The sequence below is a fragment of the Chionomys nivalis genome, chromosome 1, assembly GCF_950005125.1.
Source record: "Chionomys nivalis chromosome 1, mChiNiv1.1, whole genome shotgun sequence".
Taxonomy (NCBI): Eukaryota; Metazoa; Chordata; class Mammalia; order Rodentia; family Cricetidae; genus Chionomys; species Chionomys nivalis.
In genome coordinates, this window is record NC_080086.1 from 62,952,504 (window position 1) to 62,974,761 (window position 22,258).

Sequence of the window (22,258 nt, forward strand, 5' to 3'; positions counted from 1 at the left end):
TATCTGTTGCTTTCATTGGTTAATTAATAAAGAAACTGCCTAGGCCCATTTGATAGGCCAATCCTTAGGTGGGTGGAGTAGACAAAACAGGATGCTGGGAGAAAAAAGCCCAGTCAGTGAGTCGCCATAATTCTCCCATTCCAGACAGACACAGGTTAAAATCTTTCCTGGTAAGCCAGCTCGTGGTGCTACACAGAATATTAGAAATGGGTTAGATCAATATGTAAGAGCTAGCCAATAAGAGGCTGAACTATACATGTTTCCGAAAAGGAGGAGGGAGGAGGAAGATCGTGGTCTTAGGCACAGTTCAGCTCCAAGCGAATGACAGCCGTGAAGAAGCCCCCAGGAAGGCAGGTTTGCTCCACTGGCTCCCCAGCCAGCGTGCCAGGGACCCGGGTCCACGCAGGCGACAGTACTCCTGCAGGGCCCCAAGTGGCTGTGGACACTCAGTGCATTCAGAGAGGTAGAGGAGTCATCTTCAAAATGGTCAAGTGCTGTCCTAGAAGGATAGGAAGGACAGAAACAGGCAAACTCTCTGACCGCTGCTAACACAACAAACTCAAACGCTGACAGCCTCGTTGCCGCGGAGCAAGCGTAGTCCCGCCCACGTTGCGCGAGACGACGCATTGGACAGACGTCGACGGAAAGCCGCCCACAGAGCATGGCTGCGTCTCCCGCCCCTCCTCCGCTCTTTTATCCGCTTCCGGTCCGTAACTTCCGGTCCTTTTTATTATTCTTCCGACAAAAAGAGAGCAACCTGTTGGCTACCAGAGTTTTCCGTTCCCGCGCCGGCTCGGCTGGTCCCGGACTGCAAGGCACGCTGTTCTGCTGCCCGGCGCCTCGGCGCCCTCGCCGGCACCATGGTGAGTGCTGTGGGGAGGGCATCGGGCGCCAGGGTGCGAGAGCCTGGGTCAGTGGGCGGCCTCGGGGTCCCAGGCCTAGTGAGGGGTTCTTTTCCTGCCTGGCGTGGGTGTTAGAAATTGCAGGGGAAAACTGAGTTGGGGAGCTGAATTACATTCCGGTGGTTCAGTCCGGATGAAGCACGTATTGATAGGACTGAACGGGCGGAGGATCCCCCAAGGTGTTCTCAATTTTCACAGATAAAATTTTCTCAAGGGCAGGGTCTTCACATTTTTACTTGCTTAATGCCCGAGACGGAGTGAGTGAATGACTGACCAGGGATGAAGTGTTGAGAGGTTGTGACCCTCGGTTTCATTCGCTCAAGAAGTGTCTAATATGTAAATATATATGAGATCACTGCGAGAATTGGCACAGAGAGGCGTGGTTACTGTAGTATTTCAAAGTGAAGACCCTATGGAGGCTGGAAAGATGACCACTAACTTCACTTCAGTTTCCAGCACCGACATGGTGATTCGCAATCATCTGTAACTTCAGTTTTAGGGGATCCAATACCCACTTCTGAAATTAGTGTGCGCTGCACTCAGGTGGTGCACATACATATATATAGGCAAAACCTCATACATATACAAAAGAATCTATATATTTTTCTACGTGTATTAAAAGTAGAAGTCCCCTTAAAAGCGTATGGAGCTGCTTTAACACCTCTGAGTTTTGTTGGTATCTTTGAGGTCTAGTGTTGAGATCTGTATAGTCCTAGCCACAAAACCAGCCCATTTTGATAGATATTTACCCATATGCACATTCCAAAATATGTTTATGAAACAGGTTTAAGATTATGCATAACCATGTAAGATATATACAAAATATGGGCATTTATTCAAATATATAGGTCTTCTTCTCAGTCTGGGGTGTTTTACAATACCAAATAGAAAAAAAAGCCATTAGTACACTTTTATGGGAAATGTTACTATACATACATATATATATATATATATATATATATATATACAAACAGATACATACTCTTATTAAATAAAAATAGATAAACAAAAATTTAGGAAGCACATGATGCCATGGAGTGATTACAGAGGATGTTTTGGAAGCCACTAAAGACTGTTAGCACAGAATCCTAACAAGGAGAGAAAGCTGGTCTTGAAGTGGCTGTGTCTGGAGGAGGGTGTGTCCCGCACTGCTGTCCTGTTCAGCTGTGTCTGGAGGGCGTGTCCCGCACTGCTGTCATTTATCCTCCCACCCCCTGCCAAGTTGCTTCCAGAGGTGGTTGGAAAGGAGAATCTGAAGTTAAATGAAGCTCAGTTTGCCACCTCTGTCAACCATGTATCTGATTAGCTTCCCACATTTATCTGAAGACGTCATCACGAAATTGTGTGTGGTGCAAAGGGAAACTAGGTTTTAGTGAGACCATGTCTCAGTGATAGTGAGAGGAAGAGCTCGTAGCAAAATCCAAGTCCCAAATTTAGCAAGTAGTCTACGACCCGACTGAAGAAAATGTGTTGTCTTCCTGACCCTGTGGTTTAGGGATCATTGACTTTGCACTGATGTGCAGCACTTGCGTAGAAATTGCTTTGCAGACGCCTGTCTTGGTGCTTTCCTCTGTGTTCACAGCCAGCTGTGCATGGTGGTGCATGTGTAATTCCAGTAGGAGTGGGAGAGGGCTCAGAGAGGTTAATGGATTAACACAGTACATTTTACACACATGTATGAGTTAATGAGTTAACAGTACATTCTACAAACGTGTATGATCATAAAAAGTAAATAGCTTAAAGAATGACAAAAATAGGAAACGTTTGAAGTGACAAGGTATTCTAGGGGCTGAGGAGTTGGCTTAGTGGTTAAAAGCACTTACTGTTTGATGTGGGATGCCCCTCTGTATCCTGTGAATATGTTTTATTACCATTGGTTAATAAAAAGTTGCTTTGGCCTATGGCAGGACAGAATATAGCTAGGCAGGAAATCCAAACAGAAGGAGGGAAAAGCTAACAGTTGACGGAGGAGTAAGAATTAAGCCTCAGAGTGCCTATTCGGGAACTGGTGGGCGAGAGAGAAACTACCAGTTACAGCTGTTCATGCAGAGGACCCAGGTTTGGTTCCCAGCATCCAAATCAGGTGGCTTACAATTGCCTGTACTCTAGTTCTGAGGACCTGACGTTCCCGTCTCTCCTGGCCACTGTTCACACATGGTGCACCTACAGGCAAGCAGGAATTTGAAAGAAAAAAAAATAATTTTTTAACCCTTTAAAATCATCATTTAAAGTTAACCACAAGAAAAAAACAGATATTCTAAACTCAATGTTTTCTTCCTTTGACTCTATCTAGGCCCGAAATGCAGAAAAGGCTATGTGAGTATCAACTGAATTTTTTTTTGTTGTTTTGTTTTTCAAGACAAGGTTTCTCTGTGGCTTTGGAGCCTGTCCTGGAACTAGCTCTTGTAGACCAGGCTGGTCTCGAACTCACAGCGATCCGCCTGCCTCTGCCTCCCGAGTGCTGGGATTAAAGGCGTGCGCCACCACCGCCTGGCTTCAACTGAAAATTTTGAGATATGACGACCAGCATAGAACTTTTACATGATCCCTTGTAACTTTACATGGTGGGAGTCTTTCTAGAAGCGTTTCTTCTCTCCTTGTGCTAAAATAGCATTCCTGTGTTTGCTCGTGTTTGTTTTCCCATTAATGTTTTCTGACATCTTCCAGAACATATGCTGGATAAACATTTCCCCACCTGTGGATAGGTTGGGAATGACAGCAAGAGCATCCATGATGTTAATTAATCTTTTAACATTTCTGTATGTTGCTTATCACAGTAGTCTGATAGAGTTTCCCCAGTCTGTACGTGTGGTATTTTTAGATACCTGAGTGCTCAGAAACACACATAGTGTTGGAGGCTTATCCCTTGGAACTTGAAAATCCTTGGCTGCTCTTGTTTCTTTCTTACTGTGCGCACTAGACTTTAGATGTGGTCATGAGCAGACCTGTCCCATCCAGGAACTTGAGTGGTGAGAAATCTAATGGGGTCTTTTGTGTGACTGGCAGGACCGCCCTGGCAAGATTTCGTCAAGCTCAGCTGGAAGAGGGGAAAGTCAAGGTGAGTGAAGTTGCATCTTCTGGGAAGTGTCAAGAGGCAGCGGATTGGAACTCCTTGGACAGGCTTCAGACTCCATCTGTTCCTGCCTGTACTTGCTGAAGCGTTTGTATACTTGAACTTCTGGTGTTCCTCTCTTCTGTTGGAGCACGTGGTTATATGGCCCCTGCATCCCCCCCCCCTTTTTTTCTTTCTGAATTTAAAGATCTAAAGTGATATCTGGGTTCCCTTATCATTCTAGCTCTAATAGCGACTATAAGAAGGTAGAGGGTGGGCCTGGAGAGATTATATACTTGCATGCATTTATTTTAACTATAGTTGCTTTAGTAATTGTGTTTCCTAATTCTATAGTTTCCTAAGAAAAGATTGGAGAGTAAGGGGTAGGAATTGAGTATCCTCTAGCACTGTGACTTCAAGTGTATTTAGAGCATTAGATTTGTTAGGGTTCAAGCCTGAATCATCTGTGGATGTCACGTGTGCACAGAGCTTAGTGGCAATATGTGATATTTGCATTCTCCTTAGGAACGAAGACCGTTTCTTGCTTCTGAATGTACTGAGTTGCCTAAAGCTGAGAAATGGAGACGACAGGTATGTTCTGGGTAAACCTGACCTCAAAAGAAGAAAATGCTTTTACTTGCTTCTTTTTGTCTCAATGATCAGTAACCAGAATTTAATTTTTTTTTTTTTTGGAATGGGTCTCTTCTTGTGTTCCTGGCTATCCTTATATAGACCAGGCTGGCCTCTAACTCACAGTCTCTGCCTCCTAGTTTTGGGATTAAGGTGGGCCCTCGCTCTGCCCGGTTCTGTTTTTGATTTGTGAGACACGGTCTCACATTGTAGTCCTCGCTGGCTGGGATTTACCTTGAAAAGCACAGAGGCCCGCCTGCCTCTGCCTCCGCCTCCCCAGGGGTGAGGTGAGAGGTGTGCTCTACCGCACCTGTAGTATTTTTGTTAGTTGTGAATTAGTTTTCCTGTGCTTCCAGATCTGTTCAGACACCATGAAAATGTGCCTGTTGCTATTTGTTTCCCCACAGATCATTGGAGAGATCTCGAAAAAAGTTGCTCAGATTCAGAATGGTAAGATGGCTAACCCTGTAAAGTGCTCTAGAATACACAGTTAGACATGGGGACCTCAGCCCGCCTTTCCTAATGACCAGTAAGGCAAGTCCATAGGGAATTAGCAGGGCCATTGAGATGCGAACACTGGCCCAAGTGTGGTGCTTGCCTGCAGTCCCAGTGTGGGTGGAGCTGAAGGCCATCGTCATAGCTACACAGTACACAGGAGGCTAAAACAGAACACGCAGACAAATTGTCAGTCAGTTTGACCTAGATGACATTTATAGAATAATGCACCTGATAATTTTACACTTCACTTTTTTTTCTTTTAGTTTTTTTAAACAGGGTTTCTCTGTGTAGTCCTGGCTGTCCTGGAACTCTGTAGACCAGGCTGGCTTAGAACTCAGATCAACCTGCTTCAGCCTCCTGAGTACTGGGATTAAAGAAAGATGTGTGCCACCACCACCCGGCTTCTGCTTAACTTATTTTTTTTAAATTAAATTTTGTGTTTTTAAAAACATTTTTCATATTTAAATGTATTTTGTTCATATTCTTCCACTCCCCAAGTCCTTCCAGATCCTTTCCCCTTCCCTACCCACTCAGCCGTATCTAGCTTCTAGTTAGATTTTCAAAATGTCAGCAAGAAGGTATTAAAGCATATATATATATATATATATATATATTTTAGTAAAATCTTTTTTTAAAAAACTTATTTTTATTATTTTATGTTCATTGGTGTGAGGGTCAGATGCCCTGGAACTGGAGTTACAGACAGTTGTGAGCTGCCATGTGGGTGCTGGGAATTGAACTCAGGTCCTCTGGAAGAGCAGCCAGTGCTCTTAACCACTGAGCCATCTCTCCAGCCCCTAAAAGCACATATATAAATTTTTCCTTTTTCTTTAAGGTAAGCATTAGCTTTGCTTTGGGAAGACTGGTTGCTTTGAGTTTCTTTCTGACTATAGGGTTGCACATCCTCAAAATGAGAGTAATGGGTCTTTTTCTTGCTTAAGAGGCTTTTATGGGAATGGAAGTTTGTAAATTTATTTTCATATTTGCTCTACTTGGTATTAGTTATAGTAATTTTTTTTTGTTAGTTTTTTTTTTTTTTTTTTTTTTTTTGGTTTTTCGAGACAGGTTTCTCTGTGGTTTTGGAGTCTATCCTGGAACTAGTTCTTGTAGACCAGGCTGGTCTCCAACTCACAGAGATCCGCCTGCCTCTGCCTCCCGAGTGCTGGGATTAAAGGCGTGCGCCATCACCGCTTGGCTTAGTTATAGTTATTTTGAGACAAGATCTTGTTAAGTTGTTTAGGCTGACTTTTGAACTCTAGTCCAGGCAAGCCGTGAGCTTTTTTGTTCCTTTTGCCTCAGTCTCCAGAACAGTGTGATGGCTATGCACATTTTTTTTTTTAATGGGGGGGCGGCGGTTAGGTTTTCTAGACAAGGTTTCTCTGTGTAACAACCCTGGGAGTCCTGAAACTCTTTGTAGACCATCCTGGCTTGAACTCATGAAGATACGCCTGCCTCTGTCTCTTGAGTGCCCTCTGTCGAGTGCTGGGTTTAAAAGTGTGCACGACCAGCCTGGCTGATCTTTTTCTTTTTTTAATTGGTTTTATTTTCAATTATGTGACTCCCTCTGCAGCTGGAGTCACAGGCAGTTGTGAGCCACCTGGTGTGGATGCTGGGAGCCAAACTGGTCCTCTGCAAGAGCCGCAAATGGTCTTAACTATGGAGCTGTCTCTTGATCCTTAATTTTTCTTCCTTTTTTAATGGACTTATTCAAGATGAAGCATGCCGTTTCTAACATAAGTGGACTGACTTTGGGCTGATTGGCATATCTGCATCAGCTGTCAGCACAGACAGATGAGGTCACGCCTCCCTGCAGCGTTCCACATGCCAGTTTGCAGCTTTCCATTCCCCTCTGTTTCAGGAAGACCACGCTGGTTCTCGACCTGTGTGGTCACCAGCTGTCCTCCTGTTTGTTGGGGTGCCCATCTGTGTCCGGTCCTTAGCCACCGCAGTCAGCACTTGAGCGTGCACTTTGTGCACTTCCTTTCCAGCGGGCCCCTAGGCGGTCTGTAAAGCCCATAGTCTTGCCCGAAGTCCCATAGCAGCACACTGCTTTTCTGAAAGGTCTGGAGCGGCGTAGGATGGTGCTGGCCATTGGTGCTTAAGTCAGACTCGCCGAATCTTTGCCCGAGAGACTAACTGTTGCCTACCACCTAAACTGGTTCATTTTAGTAGTGGTGTAAATAGTACAGAAGCATTTCCATTTCCTTTTTTTTCTTTTTTGGTTGCTACTGAGAGTGAAGTTTTTAAAATAATTTTTTTTTTTTTTTTTTTTTTTTTTTTGGTTTTTCGAGACAGGTTTCTCTGTGTAAACTAATTTTTTAATCCTACACTATTGTGAATCTCTGTTTATAGTCTTGGTCTTCCTTTATTTGCATGTTGATGACTTTCCTTACTTAACTTACTTATTTTAAAATTTGTTTTTGAGACAGGGTCTTACTGTGTATCCCTGGCTAGGTTGGAACTTGCTGTGTAGACCAGGTTAACCTGGAACTCACAGCAATCTGCCTGCCTCTGACTCCTGAATGCTTGGATTAAAGGTGTGCACTACCACCCCAAGCCCTCTCTTATCAATTTAAATGAGCAGTTTTATGTAGTAGACTGTTATGGTGTTGCCAGCCGTTGTAAAGCTATGACATTGAGTGCATGTGTTGGGAATGTTGACATTCATTGTTTCAGGGCGTGTCTTTTTAAGAACTGATATTAGCAGTTTTGTTTTCTAGCTGGTTTAGGGGAATTCCGAATTCGAGACCTGAATGATGAAATTAACAAGCTGCTAAGGGAGAAAGGACACTGGGAGGTCCGAATCAAGGAGCTGGGTGGTCCTGACTATGGGGTAAGTAAGCTATAGCTTGGTCGGGATCAAGGAGCTGGGTGGTCCTGACTGTGGAGATCAGTGGTACCTGAGACAAACTGCTGAGCTTGCTGAAGGGCGTGCCTAGCTTTGCATTGTTTTTATTTTTATTTATTTATTTATTTATTTTTTTTGTTTTTCGAGACAGGGTTTCTCTGTGGTTTTGGAGCCTGTCCTGGAACTAGCTCTTGTAGACCAGGCTGGTCTCGAACTCACAGAGATCCGCCTGCCTCTGCCTCCCGAGTGCTGGGATTAAAGGCGTGCGCCACCACCGCCCGGCTTTGCATTGTTTTTAGGTTCAGTCCACACCTATTCAAGGTTCTCAAGGGGAGCCAGCTGGTAGTGACGAGGGTTGAAGAACAGCTGTTACTTGTTGACAGGATACCTGTGGAAAGGATGGTGGCATAATCCTGAAATACTGCATGGCTCAGGCCTTAGCCTAGGCAAAATACCTGTTTAAAATAGCTATGGCCAGCCGGGCGGTGGCCCGCTTTTAATCCCAGCACTCGGGAGGCAGAGGCAGGCGGATCTCTGTGAGTTCGAGGCCAGTCTGGTCTACAAGAGCTAGTTCCAGGACAGGAACCAAAAGCTACAGAGAAACCCTGTCTCGAAAAATCAAAAAAAAAAAAAAAGCTATGGCCACCTTACATTCTTTCCTTGCGCTCCCCAGAGACATTCCTGCCTGTTGTGGGCTTTTCCCCTTAGTATCAGATTATGGTAAGACACCCACACCCACACTTTATATTTTTGAACAAGTTCTCTATTGCATAGCTGTGGCTGTACTGGAACTCACCATGTAGATAAGACTGGCCTCGAGCTCACAGAGATCCGTCTGCCTTTGCCGGGATTAAAGTCTTGCACTACCAATTCTGGAGTACACTTTATTTTAAATTTAGATTTAGTTTTGCATAAGTGTGTGTGTGTGTGTGTGAGAGAGAGAGAGAGAGAGAGAGAGAGAGAGAGAGAGAGAGAGAGAGGAGAGAGAGAGAATGAAGACACGAGTGTTGAGTGTTGGTGCCCATGGAGGTCAGAGGAATTTGAGCTCCCGGGAGTTGGAGTTTCAGGCAGCTGTGAGCTACCTGGTGTGGGTGCTGATGATCGAACTGAGATCTTCTGCAAGAGCAGTACCTGTTTCTTAGGTCTGAGCCATTTCTCTAGCCTCAGCATATACACTTTATACTGCAATCTCCACATATAAAAGTATGCTGAGAAAATTCTGTGATATTCTTTGATATTTCCGTTCTGTTTTTATTTTGATATTTATTATTGTTTTTGCTTGTTTTTCTTTTGAGACTGGGCATCATGTAGTTCTGGTTGGCCTCACAGTAACCAAGGTTAGCCTTGAACTGCTTCTTCCTGCCTCAGCCTCCTGAGTGCTGCAGTTTCTGGCATGTACCACCACACCCAGTTTTGTTTGGTGCTGGGATTGACCCTAGGAACTTGTGCAAGCTAGGCAAGGCCTCTACTGATTGGGCTATATCCCTAAGCTCCTTGGTATGTTTTTTCTTTTTCTGTTTTTGCTTTAAGTTTTTGAGACAAAATCTCACTGTGTAGCCAGGGTATATGTAGTCTAACCTAGCCTTGGATTTTTGGCAGTCTTCCTGTCTCAGGCTCTCAAGTCCTGGGATTGTGGGGACGCACCACCACACCCAGTTTTATCTGGGGCTAGGCAGGCACTGTGCTGAGCCGTATTCACATCCATGTTGATTTTTCCTTTTGGCTTTTAATGTTTCTTAATGACATTTATTTATTTACATTTATTTATGTGTGCGTGTGTGTGCTTGTGTGTGTGTGCATGCATGTACATGCCACAGTGCGAACTTGGTGGTCAGAGGACAATTTGTAGAAGTCCCTTTTCTCTTCTGCCATGTGGGTCCTGTGAAATTGAACATGGGTCATCAGGCCTCCTTCCTTTGCCCTCTCAGTGCTGAAGTTAGAGGTGTGTTACCATGTCAGGCTGTGACTTTTTTTGTGTTCTGGGAACTGACCAAGGCTATTTGCATGATAGACAAGCACTCTACTCCTGGTCTATGTCTCTAGCCCTAGGTTAATTTTTTTTTTTTTTTTTTTTTTTTTTTTTTTTTGGTTTTTCGAGACAGGGTTTCTCTGTGGTTTTGGAGCCTGTCCTGGAACTAGCTCTTGTAGACCAGGCTGGTCTCGAACTCACAGAGATCCACCTGCCTCTGCCTCCCAAGTGCTGGGATTAAAGGCGTGCGCCACCACCGCCCGGCCCTAGGTTAATTTTTAAGAGGTTTTAAAAACAGTCCTCAATTATTTTTCCATGTGGGGTGTTTTCCATATATAACATTATTATCTCAATGTATCTGTAAACACAGGAAAGTAGGTTCATGTATCAGATTCATTTTTCTTTTCTCTTCCCCAATAAGAAAGTTGGTCCTAAAATGCTGGATCATGAAGGTAAAGAAGTCCCAGGAAACCGTGGCTACAAGTACTTTGGGGCAGCAAAAGATTTGCCTGGTGTCAGAGAGCTATTTGAGAAAGAACGTAAGTAGCTCATATTTGAGGAGGCCTTGGCCTTTAATTGTTGCTAGTGAATGAGAGAAGGATGCCATATACTATGCAGTGTAGGAATTATTATATCCAGATTTTTAAAAATAGCTTTAGAGCCAGGTACGTATGCCTTTAGTCCCAGTACTCAGGAGGCAGAGACAGGTGGATCTCTGTGAGCTCGAGGCCAGCCTGGTCTATGGAGTGAGTTCCAGGACAGGCTCCAGCGCTACAGAGAAACCCTGTCTCAAAAAACCAAAAACTACCCCCTCCAAAAAAAAAAAGCTTTAAAATTTTATTCTTAATTTTATTTTATGTATTTGGATCGCAGTCTCATGTAACCCAGGCTTTGAACTCCTGATCTGTCTGCCTCCACCTGCTAGGATTATAGATGCCTAGCTTGGTTTTTTTTTTTAAGACTTTATTCCATCTGGCCTCAAACTCGCCTTCAGAGTTTTGGAATTACAGACTTGTGTTACCATGTAGGATTTCTTTTTGTTGTTGTTAATTTTTTTTTTTTGCATTTACTTTTCATCTTTCTGTATTGTAATTAACATTTCTCTACAGTATGAGTATTTGTGTGTGTGAGGGGTCATGTTGCCGTAACATCGTGTGCTACCGAGGACAGCTTGCAGGCATTCTCTGCTTGACCATGCGTGTCATCAAGCCTTTACTCACTCAGGCATCTCATTGTGCCATTTACTTTTTTCTAAATGTATTTAATTTTTCTGCTATGTTAATTGAACCCTAGACCTTGTGCATGCAGGCAAACACTCTACCAATGATTTATGTCTTCAGCCCTCAACGTATATTTGTATTTTCGCTGTAGGTTTTGTTGTTGACATAGAGCCCTTTCAGTGTTACCCAGGCATGTCATAAACTTGTGAGCTCCAGGCCTCAGATGACAGCCTGGCTCAGTTTCAAGTGGTGTGCATAAGTCAGGAGTGTCCATCCGTCCGAACCCCCACCCCAGACAGGGTATGCTCTGGAGCTTGTCCTGGAACTTTCTCTGTAGACCAGGCTGGCCTCGAACTCATGGAGACCCCTGCTTGTTTCTACCTCCCAAGTGCTGGGATTAAAGGCATGTGCCACCATTGCCCAGCTAAAGAGAGAGTTTAGAGTCCCCTTGCTGACCCAATGCAGGTTTCCAGCAGAGATGACTGGAAACCAGTATCATCTTGGTGTTTCCGTCTAGGCCCTTCTCAAGGCCTAGGTGAAAGATTATTCAGTCCCAGTTGACTAAGAGTATACATTTTCTCTTTTCTTTCACATGATTGGACTTTAAAACTAGTCCCTGTGGTCAGGAGGAAGGCAGTGCTTTTGCTTTCGCTAGTGTGATAACCACCCTGTCACAGGACATGAAATGAAATGGCAGATAAAGTTGCCATTTCCAACTGTGGGCAGTGAGTGGAGGTCTACCAAACACGGCTGTCCCCTGCCTGCCGGGACACTCCTTGATGGATCACTTAACAGTTACTGACTGCATAGTTGGTTGTGAAGAATTAAAGTGTGTCCCGGGCATAAGCTGATGGGGAAGCACTTGCTGAGTGTGTATGCGGAGGCCCTGGGTTTGATCTGTAGAACCAAGGAAAATAAAAGGATCACCGTGGTGTGAATTAGTCATACTTAACCGTTCTTTTGGTAGTATTGGTAGGCCTTTATTTCCAGTTTTCAAGTTCTCCCTCTCCCTCTCTCTCTCTCTCTTGCTTTTCCAAGACAGGTTTTCTCTGTAGTAGTTTTGAAGCCTGTCCTGAAACTCACTTTGTAGACCAGGCTGGTCTCGAGCTCACAGAGATCTGCCTGTCTCTGCCTCCTGAGTGCTGGGATTAAAGGTGTGTGCCACCACTGCCTGGCTTCAAGTTTTCTTTTTTTCTTTTTAAAGACTTACTTATTTATTATGTATACAACATTCTGCCTCCTTGTATGCCCGCACACCAGAGGAGGGCACCAGATCTCATTACAGATGGTTGTGAGCCACCATGTGGTTGCTGGGAATTGAACTCAGGACTTTTGGAAGAGCAGTCAGTGAGTGCTCTTAACCTCTGAGCCATCTCTCCAGCCCAAGACTTTTGTTTTGAGAAATGGTTTCTCTGTGTAACCCTGGATGTCATGGAACTCACTCTGTAAAGCAGGCTGGCCTCGAACTCAGAGATCACCTTCCTCTGCCTCCAAAGAGTGCTTGCTGTTAAACAGAGAAATGCTGTCTCTAAAAAACAAACAAACAAACAAAAAAAAAAAAAGAAGAAGAAAGAAAGCACAGTGTGAAACAGCATTAAAGTGTTTTCTGGATACCGCATGCTGATATTTATGGTATTAGCTTATCCCTAGTGTTTTCACTGTTGTATGAATAGTTTTGTGATGCAGATCTCTGCCTAAAAAGCTTTGTTCTGGATTTGTGTATTGAGAGTGTTACTAGAAGGTGCTTCAGACTGAACTTGGGACCTTGTGCTTGCTTAGCACAGTTCATCACTGATCTAAATCCCCAGTTTGTGGATTTAAATCATGAAGATTCCATTTATTTACTTGTTATTTATCTGGTTTTGTAATGTTGAAGGTTGACCCCAGGGCCTGCAGCATGTGAATCAAGGCTCTAATCACTGGCTTAACCCTTAGCCAAGGGTAGATTTCTTTAATTTGAGTCCACTTAGCTTTAGAGAAGGTGATTCCACTTTCTTGATCCCATACATGATACAGAGAAATGCTGACTTTGTGGCATTTTCATGGCCATGTGTCATGTGTGGCTCTAGCACTGTATGGAGAAAAGTTTTGGCTCAAGGATGATCTTGATGGGAATCAGTTAAGTTGTTGCCATTTCTTGTAGCCCTCCCTCCTCCCAGAAAGACCCGTGCTGAGCTCATGAAGGCGATTGACTTTGAATACTATGGTTACCTGGATGAAGATGATGGAGTTATTGTGCCTTTGGAACAAGAGTATGAAAAGAAACGTATGTCTGAGGGCACGTCACTGTATGTAGCTGTGGGCGTGTCACTGTATGTAGCTGTGGGTGCATCACTGTAGATAGCTGTGGGCGCGTCACTGTATATAGCTGTGGGCGTGTCACTGTATGTAGCTGTGGGCGCGTCACTGAGGATAGCTGTGGGCATGTCACTGTATGTAGCTGGCACCTGGCTTCTCTTCTCTCCCTTGAAAATGGTTTAAAATAGTGCATGGTCCCAAAAACTGTCTTTTATTGTGGCTAACAGTCTTCAGTGGACTATTAGTGAGCTGACATCTAGGTGGCAGGTGAGGCAGTCAGGTCTTGCTAGGCTCAGAACAGTTGGTGAAGCTACAGATCTTCCTCAGTCCTGATCTGTTTTTGGCAGGTCACAGTCTAGATCCTTATAAGCTAGCTTGTTTCATAGTGTCTGTATTAGTAGCTTTTAGATCTGCGTCTTGTACCACTGACAGCTTACTGACGGAGAGGGAGGTGGTGTCTGTACAAGGGAGTGCTTCCTCCTTGCAAAGCAAAGATGTGTGTCCATATCTGTTCCCATAGAAATTTGGGAGTGCATGGTGAGGGTGGGACCCTTTTTCATGTGTGCTTGTCAGGCAGTCACTGGAGAGGATTTGGAGATACTGTTACAAAAACTGTGTTGTATGCACTTGAAGCTAGAGGCATTGTAGGACAGACTGTCCTTTGCAGCCATTTTTACCCTTTAGGGCACAATCAGGGTGTCCTTTTCCAGAGGGGCTATCTTGGCCTCGTAGCCCAATGGAATGTTTTAAAATACTCTTTATTCTGCTTTGTCTTCAGTCAGAGCTGAGCTGGTGGGAAAATGGAAAGCTGAGAGAGAGGCTCGGCTGGCAAGGGGAGAAAAGGAAGAGGAGGAGGAAGAAGAAGAGGAGATCAACATCTATGCTGTCACTGAAGAGGAGGTACTGGTGTGGGGTCCTCTTCTCTGAGCTACAGACTGCACCAGGGAGAAGGCTGGGTCATGGCTCAGAGCCCAGCTCCCTCACCTGCAGGATGGAGCACAGGGAGGGTTCCAGACAGGAAGGGCGAAGGGAGCTCTCGTTAGCTTTGAAGAGATGGGACAGTTTATAAACCCATTTGAGGTCCATGACATCAGCACTTGGGTCACAGAAGTGAGTAGTCTGTAGTAGTCTTCTGTAGTCTTCCACTCCCATTTCACAGATGGAAGCAGGCCGCTGGGCTTCTGCAGAGGCTTGTGACCAGAGGGGGCTGTGGTCTACACCTCCCATGCAGAGCCCTTGGGCTCCAGACAAGTGTCCAGCATGGCCTTGCTGCTTGGACCAGTCAGAACACATCCAGTAAAAAAAGAAAGAAAAAGAAGCAGGTTCGGAGATGGGTTTGATGACTTAGTGAATGTGTTACAGCATGTGGAGGTTTCTGCCCAGGTCCAGCTCACCTGCCGCAGAGATCAGTAGAGCGTTTAAAACAGGATGGCGGCAGTATGTCCTGGGCTCTCTCTGTGCTACAGATAAATGCTTGATTCTTTAGGTGTTTAGTTAGTGGCCTCTGTAAGCCATGCTCAGCCACAAGCAGGAGCAAAGTAAGCAGCATGTTCTGGGAGATACATTCTGAGTGAGGACCGAGGGCAGGCCAGGGGTCAGGTGTAGACAGGTGTAGTGCTGGGGTGGTATGGCCGAGGAGTAGTGCCCCCCAAGTCCGACTTTCCTTTATGTAAAAACAATGAAAGGATTTTTTTCCTTTCAAAAAATTTAGGCTTTGTTTGTTTTTATGGTACTGGGAGAGGTAAGTCTTATACCACTGAGGCTGTCCCCAGGTCTCTTTTTATTTTGAGACAGGGTTTCTCTAAGTTGTTCAGGTAGGCCTTAAAAATTATTCTCCAAACCAGGTGGTAGCGGGGCATGCGTTTAATCCCTGCACTTGGGAGGCAGAGGCAGAAGCAGAAGGATCTTTGTGAGTTTTAGTCCAGCCTAGTCTATAGAGCAAGTTCCAGGACAGCCAGGGCTGTTACACAAAGAAACCCTGTCTCAAAAAGCAAAGCAAAACAAAACAAAAAAACCCCAAAAACAACAAAAAAATTACTCTCAAGGCCCATGGTGCTTGTGTTTTTTTATTGTTAATTTTGGAGACAGGGTCACTTTGTAGCCCAGGCTGCCTGGAGCTTGAAGCAGGCCTATTGCCTCCGCTTCCCAAGTGTAGGGTTACAGGCTTGTGCTACCAGGTCCAATGAGCGACACTGTCTGCAGAGTGTGACCTGCTCATGGTTGTATGTCTGTCTTCTTCAGTCTGATGAGGAAGGCAGCCAGGAGAAGGCAGGGGAGGATGGTCAGCAGAAGTTCATTGCTCACGTTCCGGTGCCATCGCAGCAGGAGGTAGGATGGGTGTTGCGCCCAGCTGAGCTTTCCTCCAGCTAGGCTCACCTTCCTGGTGTTTCTTGTCTTTCCATTCCATATGCAGCCTTTGGCCCTGACCATGTACTCAGAGGACTGTGGGGTCTGTGAAGTACAGGGCCCGCTTGATGGGATTGATAAATGAACCTTGGTTGAATGTTCTCAGAGGGAAATAGCTGGTTCTTGCAGACAGTCTTGACTATGTATGCCCCTGCAGGTATTCCCTGCCTGGGTTATGGTAGAGGTGGAGGCCTTGCTGAGGGCTGACTTCTTCACTGTGGGTGTTCACAGATTGAGGAGGCGCTTGTACGGAGGAAGAAAATGGAACTGCTGCAGAAATATGCGAGTGAGACCCTACAGGCACAGAGTGAAGAAGCCAAGCGGCTGCTGGGGTACTAGGATGAGCCAAGCCCTTCTTGGACTCTGGGAGATCTGGTGGGTGTGCTTGTGACGCACCTTGGGCCTACCCTCCTCATAGCTCCCTTGAGCTGTGGCTAGACTGACCAGTGCTGGGAGGCCCTGTACTTTCTCATCCTTTCCTGGATATGTGAGCTGGCCCTGCCCCTGACTTCCCAGTAAGCTGTCAGGATACCGAAGACTAACCATCACTTTTTACAGATACCTTTGCTACCATACGGTTCCACTTATTTTTATTTTGGAGTGTGTAAAATCAGCTCTCTCGCTGAAAATTTATTCTGCCTTGTACTATGATTTTGGGAAGAGAGAAGGATTAATTAGTAACCAACATTTAAAAAATGCATGATTTTTATCCAAATCATGTTCAGATTCAAAGGCGTATCTTCTCTGGAAACTGAGATGGTGTGTCTACCCTGAAATGGAACTCCACCGTCAGCGGTAGAGCCTTCCCCATGTGCTGGTTAGAGCTTTACTTTCCATGGTCCCCTCTGAGAATCTGCTTCACCCTCCCTCTCCTGTCTTGTGGGACAGGAATTCTAAGTTTGCAATTTTACTTTTATAACTTGTTTCAGAGAAAGCTACTTTTATTAAATATTTTAATAAGAAAGGAAACATCTGTGCCTGGACCTTGTGGTGTATCTAGGCTGGGATGACATGGTGTCAGTCAGGAAAGGCGCTGAACACTGTGTAGAGAGGGTGGTGGTGCCAGGAATGGTGTATTCACAGCTGGGGATGGCTGTATGCTGGCCTTCTTGGGTACACAGTGTACACCCTAAGTGACGGACTCCAAAGCACCACTTTGAGCTGAGTCTTTGCTACCGAACCAACCTGTCTCTAAGCCTGAGCAGTGTGAGCCACAGGCCTCCTGTTCTGAGGGTAGTGGGAGTGTCTGGGAGGCCAGTGTCATAGTAAGTGGCAGGGATCCAACCCAGGGTGAGGGAACAAGGGCCCTTGGATTGGAGAAGCTTTCAGGGAAAGGATGTGGGCTGTTTAGAGACTGGGGAGAGTTTGCCTGTGGAGCAGCATCACGGAGGATGGCAGAGCTATGTAGTGATGAGGCGAGCAGGCCTGCTTTTCATCCTGCCCGACTCCCACACGGCTAGCTTTACACCCGAAATAACAACACACAAATTGTATTCTTTTAAACACTGCCTGGCCTTAGCCCTAGCCTCTAACTGGCTAACTCTCACATCTTGATTAACCCATTTCTAATAATGTGTGTAGCACCACGAGGTGGTGGCTTACCAAGAAAGAATCAGCATGTCTGACGTGGCGGCTGGCTCCATGACATCTGACCCAGAGAGGAGAGGCATGGCGATTGCCTCACTTCCCTCTTCCTCCCAGCATTCTGTTCTGTCTGCTCCACCTACCTAAGGGCTGGTCTATCAAATGGCCAAGGCAGTTTCTTTATTAACCAATGAAATCAACACAGAACAGAAGACCCTCCCACATCAGAGCTATGTCCTGTAAATGGCCTTGTTGAAGGTGAGTCAAACAGGGCTGTGCTGGCTGACTCCTGTATCAAGGACATGAGGTATCATGGTTGGTATTTGATCATCTTTTCCCCTTGTTTTCTGGATTAGCTTTGGTGACACACAGGGAAAATTAGGGTGATGCTATGTATGGGCTGTATATTTTAAGATAAGTTCAGAAAGAAAGAAGATGCAGAAGATGCAAAAGGAATGAGGAATGAGAGGAAGAGGGCATGATTGTCTTTCTGACCCCTGGGAATAGGGTGGGTGGCTCTGAAACACACAGAGTGGTCTTTATCAGCTAAGATGGTGTCATCTCGTGACAGTGACTGTTAACGTCCACTCAGCTCACTCACTAACTTGCTTTAAAAATGTTCATTCAGCTGGTGGTGGCTCACCTTAATCCCAGTACTTGGGGAAGTAGAGGCAAGAAGATCTCTGTGAGTTCAAGGCCAGACTGGTTTACTGAGTGAGTTCCAGGACAAGCTCCAAAGCTACACAGTGCAACACTGCCTCAAAAAACAAAAAGAAGAAGAAAAAAGTTAAATCTAGGAGCCCAGAAAAATGGCTCAATGCTGTCTTTGCAGAGGATCTGGGTTTGGTTCCCAGGGTAGTTCATAACTACCTATAACTCTAGTTTGGGGGGACCTGACACCTGTCTTCTTTGGACTCTTACACACACATGGTGTATATGAACTTATGCAAGACATAAACGTAAATGATAAATTGTTTTTTTTTTTTTTTTTGGTTTTTCGAGACAGGGTTTCTCTGTGGCTTTGGAGCCTGTCCTGGAACTAGCTCTTGTAGACCAGGCTGGTCTCGAACTCACATAGATCCGCCTGCCTCTGCCTCCCGAGTGCTGGGATTAAAGGCGTGCGCCACCACCGCCCGGCTGATAAATTGTTTTAAAAATTAGTTTGTTATATGTGATGGGGAGGGCACCATGGAGCGTGTGTAGAGGTCAGAGAACAACTCTCGGCAGCCTGCTTTCTTCCACCATGTGAGGACTGGAGGATCCAATCCAAGACTTTATGTTAGAATGTTAGAAACTAGCACCTTTACTCATTGAGCTGTCTTGTCCACTTTTATAAATTAGATTTGTACATTTCTTTTCCTTTTTTTGAGATAGGATTTCTCTTTGTAGGCTGACTATTCTAGAAGATCCACCTGCTTCTGCAGTGCTGGAATTACCACTACCACTCAGCTAAATAAATAAATCTTAAAAAAAAAAGACAGCGTAGGACTTGATAGGATTCAGCGTCAGTGGGTAAGAGCACTTTGCTACTCTCCCCGAAGATCTGAGGTTGTGGTTCTCAGTCACCGGCACCTGACTCCACCTCTGTGGTGTGATGCCCTCTTCTGGGCTCTGCAAGCACCTGCACAAATGTGGCCTTCAAACACACAAATACAAAATAATTTTAATTTATTTTTGTTTTTTCGAGACAGGGTTTCTCTGTAGCTTTGGAGCCTGCCCTGGAACTCACTCTGCAGACCAGGCTGGCCTCAAACTCACAGAGACCCACCTGCTTCTGCCTCCTGAGTGCTGGGATTAAAGGTGTGTGCCACCACTTCCTGGAAAAAAAATCTTTAAATCTTGGGTCACTTAAATTTGAGATACACATTATTTCAAAATTTGCAGTTGAAATAGGGCTTAATTCTTTTCTATAGGAAAAATAGTTTATTGAGTGTAATTTTGAACTATTCCATCTTAAGTGAGCATAATGCATTTAAAAAAACGCTGCTGTGCTTTTAAAAAAATTTACTCCCAAAAGAAGGGAAGAGGCTGAGTGATACTGGCACACACCTTTAATTCCAGCACTTGGGAGGCAAAGGCAGGAGGATATCAGTGAGTTCAAGGCCCGGTTGGTCTATAAAGTGAGTTCCAGGACAGCCAGGACTTCTAAACAGAGAAACTCTGTCTTGAAAAACCAAAAAGAAAAAAAAAAGGAAGTGCTGATCTTATCTGATGAGGTGTGATCTGCACAGCATAGAATACTCTCCTTGTCATATTTTGTTGTATTTGTGTGTGTGTGTGTGTGGTATATGCATGTATGTACATGTGTATGTTGTGAGGAGGTGCCTGTGCACTTATATGTAGAGGCCAGAGATTGATGTTGGGTGTCCTGTGTTCTCCCTATTGTACCTCCTTTGTTTTAAAGACTAGCTGTCAGAAGGCAGTGGTCCTGCACACCTTTAATCCCAGCACTTGGGGCGGAGGCAGGTGCAGCTTTTATCTTTGAGTTCCAGGTCAGCTTGGTCTACAGACTGAGCTCTAGGACACAAATGGAAGAAAGGAAAGAAAGAAAAAAGAAAGAGAGAAAGAAAGAAAAAGATGAGTCTCATTTGAAGCTGGAGCTTGCTATTTTAGCTAGGCTATCTGGCCAAGCCTCCAGGATCTGTCTGTCTGTTGTGTCTAGACCGTGGTTTCAGGTGTGCACCTCCACACCTGACACTTCACACGGACACTGGAGATCCGAACTGAGATCCTCATGTTTCCCCGTGGGCATTTTATCCACTGAGCCTTCCCTTACCCCCGTTTCTAATGGCTTTAATACATTTCCTGAGTCATGTAGCTCTCACCACTGGTAGTTTTTTTATTGCTTGTTTTTGAATGTTTTTGTTTTCTGACATAGTTTATCCCTGAATGGCCTGGTACTATATAGATCAAGCTATCTTTGAACTAAAGGCAATCCTCCTGTCTCAGTCTTCCAAGTACTGGCATTACAGGTATTCATCACTATACCTGGCTTTACAGTCCAATTTTAAAATGTCACAGCATTCCGTGAATGAAAGTAGTGGGTTGGCTTTTGCTGACACAGCCCACATGCAGACAAAATCCCTTCTTCCCTAGACGCAGGGCAGAGCAGAGACTAGTGAGCCATGACTAACTACCCCTCCCCCTTGCTCGTGCTTACCTGGCTCTAGGACTCCCTTTTCCCTTCACCCTGGGAGCTAGACCCAGCTGAGGGGTACTTCCCACCCCAGAGCCATCTTCAAGGAGGGCACCACTCTGGTTCAGCGTACATATTGGAGTGGAGGCAGTTTCTCCACCACCAGAGATGTGCCGAGGCAAGGCTCTCGGAATTCGTGTCCAGTGGCACTCTAGGGGTTCCTGGCTGGAACTGCTGGGCATTTCTCACAGGGATGGAGTTTCAGCTGTTTCAGAACAAACGGCTCTTCTGCTTTCTCCATGTGCCAGTGAGGCTAGTCACAGGGCCCGTGGTGCTGGCGCCTGTGGGCTTGCTCTCTGTGCTTTCCCTAAGTTTTGGGAGATCCTCTTTCTCTTTCCTACTGGGGAAGGTTTAGATTTTGTATTTTACTCATGGATGGATCTCAAGGCACTAGAACAGTGCGTGGCCACAGCCATTAATGAAATCTATTGAATTAGATATCCCTGGAAGGTCTAAAGGGTTGTCTGAAGAGACTAGGGCATTCCGAGTTTCCTCTCATCTTTAGGGATGGGGCCTGTTTGATCTACTTGAGACTGCTTACAGACATTTGGGTCCCGTTTCTGCGACCTCTGGTTTTCCAGGCCAAACCTAGGAGCTGGTTGGCCCACACGTTTTCCTTGTACCTCTTGGGTGCAGGTGTGTTTTGGTTGCGATCTGGACTGTATTCCTAGGGAGTCCAGATTTGGCTGGACTCCTGTCTGGCCTGTCATTCTTCCAAATGGGACTCTGGGTTATTCTGCCCTCAAGAATTTTCATTTCCTCTTCATTTTTGACCTAATGGAAACTGCCTTTGCTGTGAGTTACCGGGGCTTTAGCATTTCGGAAGTGGGAACATGGAGGTGGGTTCTGCCACAGCCCTTCATTGTCAGTCCTACCCCAGAACTATGCTATGGAGACCTCATGCATGCTCCTGACTGGGTGCAAGCCAGGCGAAGGACAGAGGCAGGCCAGTGCAAGCTGGACGTTTGTCCCGGCTGAGTTGGGCAGGAGGTTAGGTAGGGATGGACTGGCCATAGCGGGCAGTTGTGGACTAGTAGGGGCCAAAGACTGAGAGGGGGCACATACTGAGACCGGGCTGAGGAGGGGCCAAGAGCTGCGGGGCGGGGGTGGGGGTGGGGGTGGTGGGGGATTAGGGAGGAGTTTGCTGGAGGGCAATGAAGAGGTGTGGGCGGATTTCCGTCTTGGATGCGGTGCCAAAGGCGAGGACCAAGCTAAGGCGGGTTCGGAATTACCAACTAAGGCGGAGTAAGAGGTGCTAAGGGCGAAGTCAGGACTAAGTGGAGGATCAGGGAGCTGTTGACCACGGATCGGATCCGCACGATGCTTATACCCTGGTTACTGAGGTGCTGAGAAGTGAGAAAGAACGGTGCTGAGGGCGGGATCAGGGGGATGTTGAGAGAAGGGTCGAGGGCGTTGACCATGGTGGGGTGCGGGCGCTGCTCGGGGAAGAGCCAGAAAGGTGAGAAGCTTCGAGGGGTGTTGTGAGGTAGAGTCGGGACCCTACCGACAGGATAGGAGGCGTTGGCTACGGGAGGGGGCATCTGGGCGGTGCTGGGGGCGGGACCCAGACACCGAGCTGCCGGAGATGGGCGGTGCTGGGGAGCAGGGAGGCTCGCTCCGCCCCGAAGGCGGCGCCTAAGCGGGCCTGAGGTAGC

At 45.9% G+C, this 22,258-nt stretch overlaps 1 protein-coding gene across 1 annotated transcript; it reads left to right on the plus strand.

Moving 5' to 3' along the window:
* Positions 1 to 664: 664 nt before the first annotated feature.
* Isy1 (ISY1 splicing factor homolog) lies at positions 665 to 16,782 on the plus strand. The gene is made up of 11 exons (XM_057771462.1): positions 665 to 863; positions 3,196 to 3,218; positions 3,909 to 3,960; positions 4,480 to 4,545; positions 4,992 to 5,034; positions 7,803 to 7,915; positions 10,321 to 10,438; positions 13,263 to 13,385; positions 14,196 to 14,317; positions 15,659 to 15,745; positions 16,055 to 16,782. The coding sequence occupies exons 1-11, from the start codon at positions 861 to 863 to the stop codon at positions 16,160 to 16,162; spliced, it is 858 nt and encodes a 285-aa protein (XP_057627445.1). The 5' UTR covers positions 665 to 860; the 3' UTR covers positions 16,163 to 16,782.
* Positions 16,783 to 22,258: the final 5,476 nt, after the last annotated feature.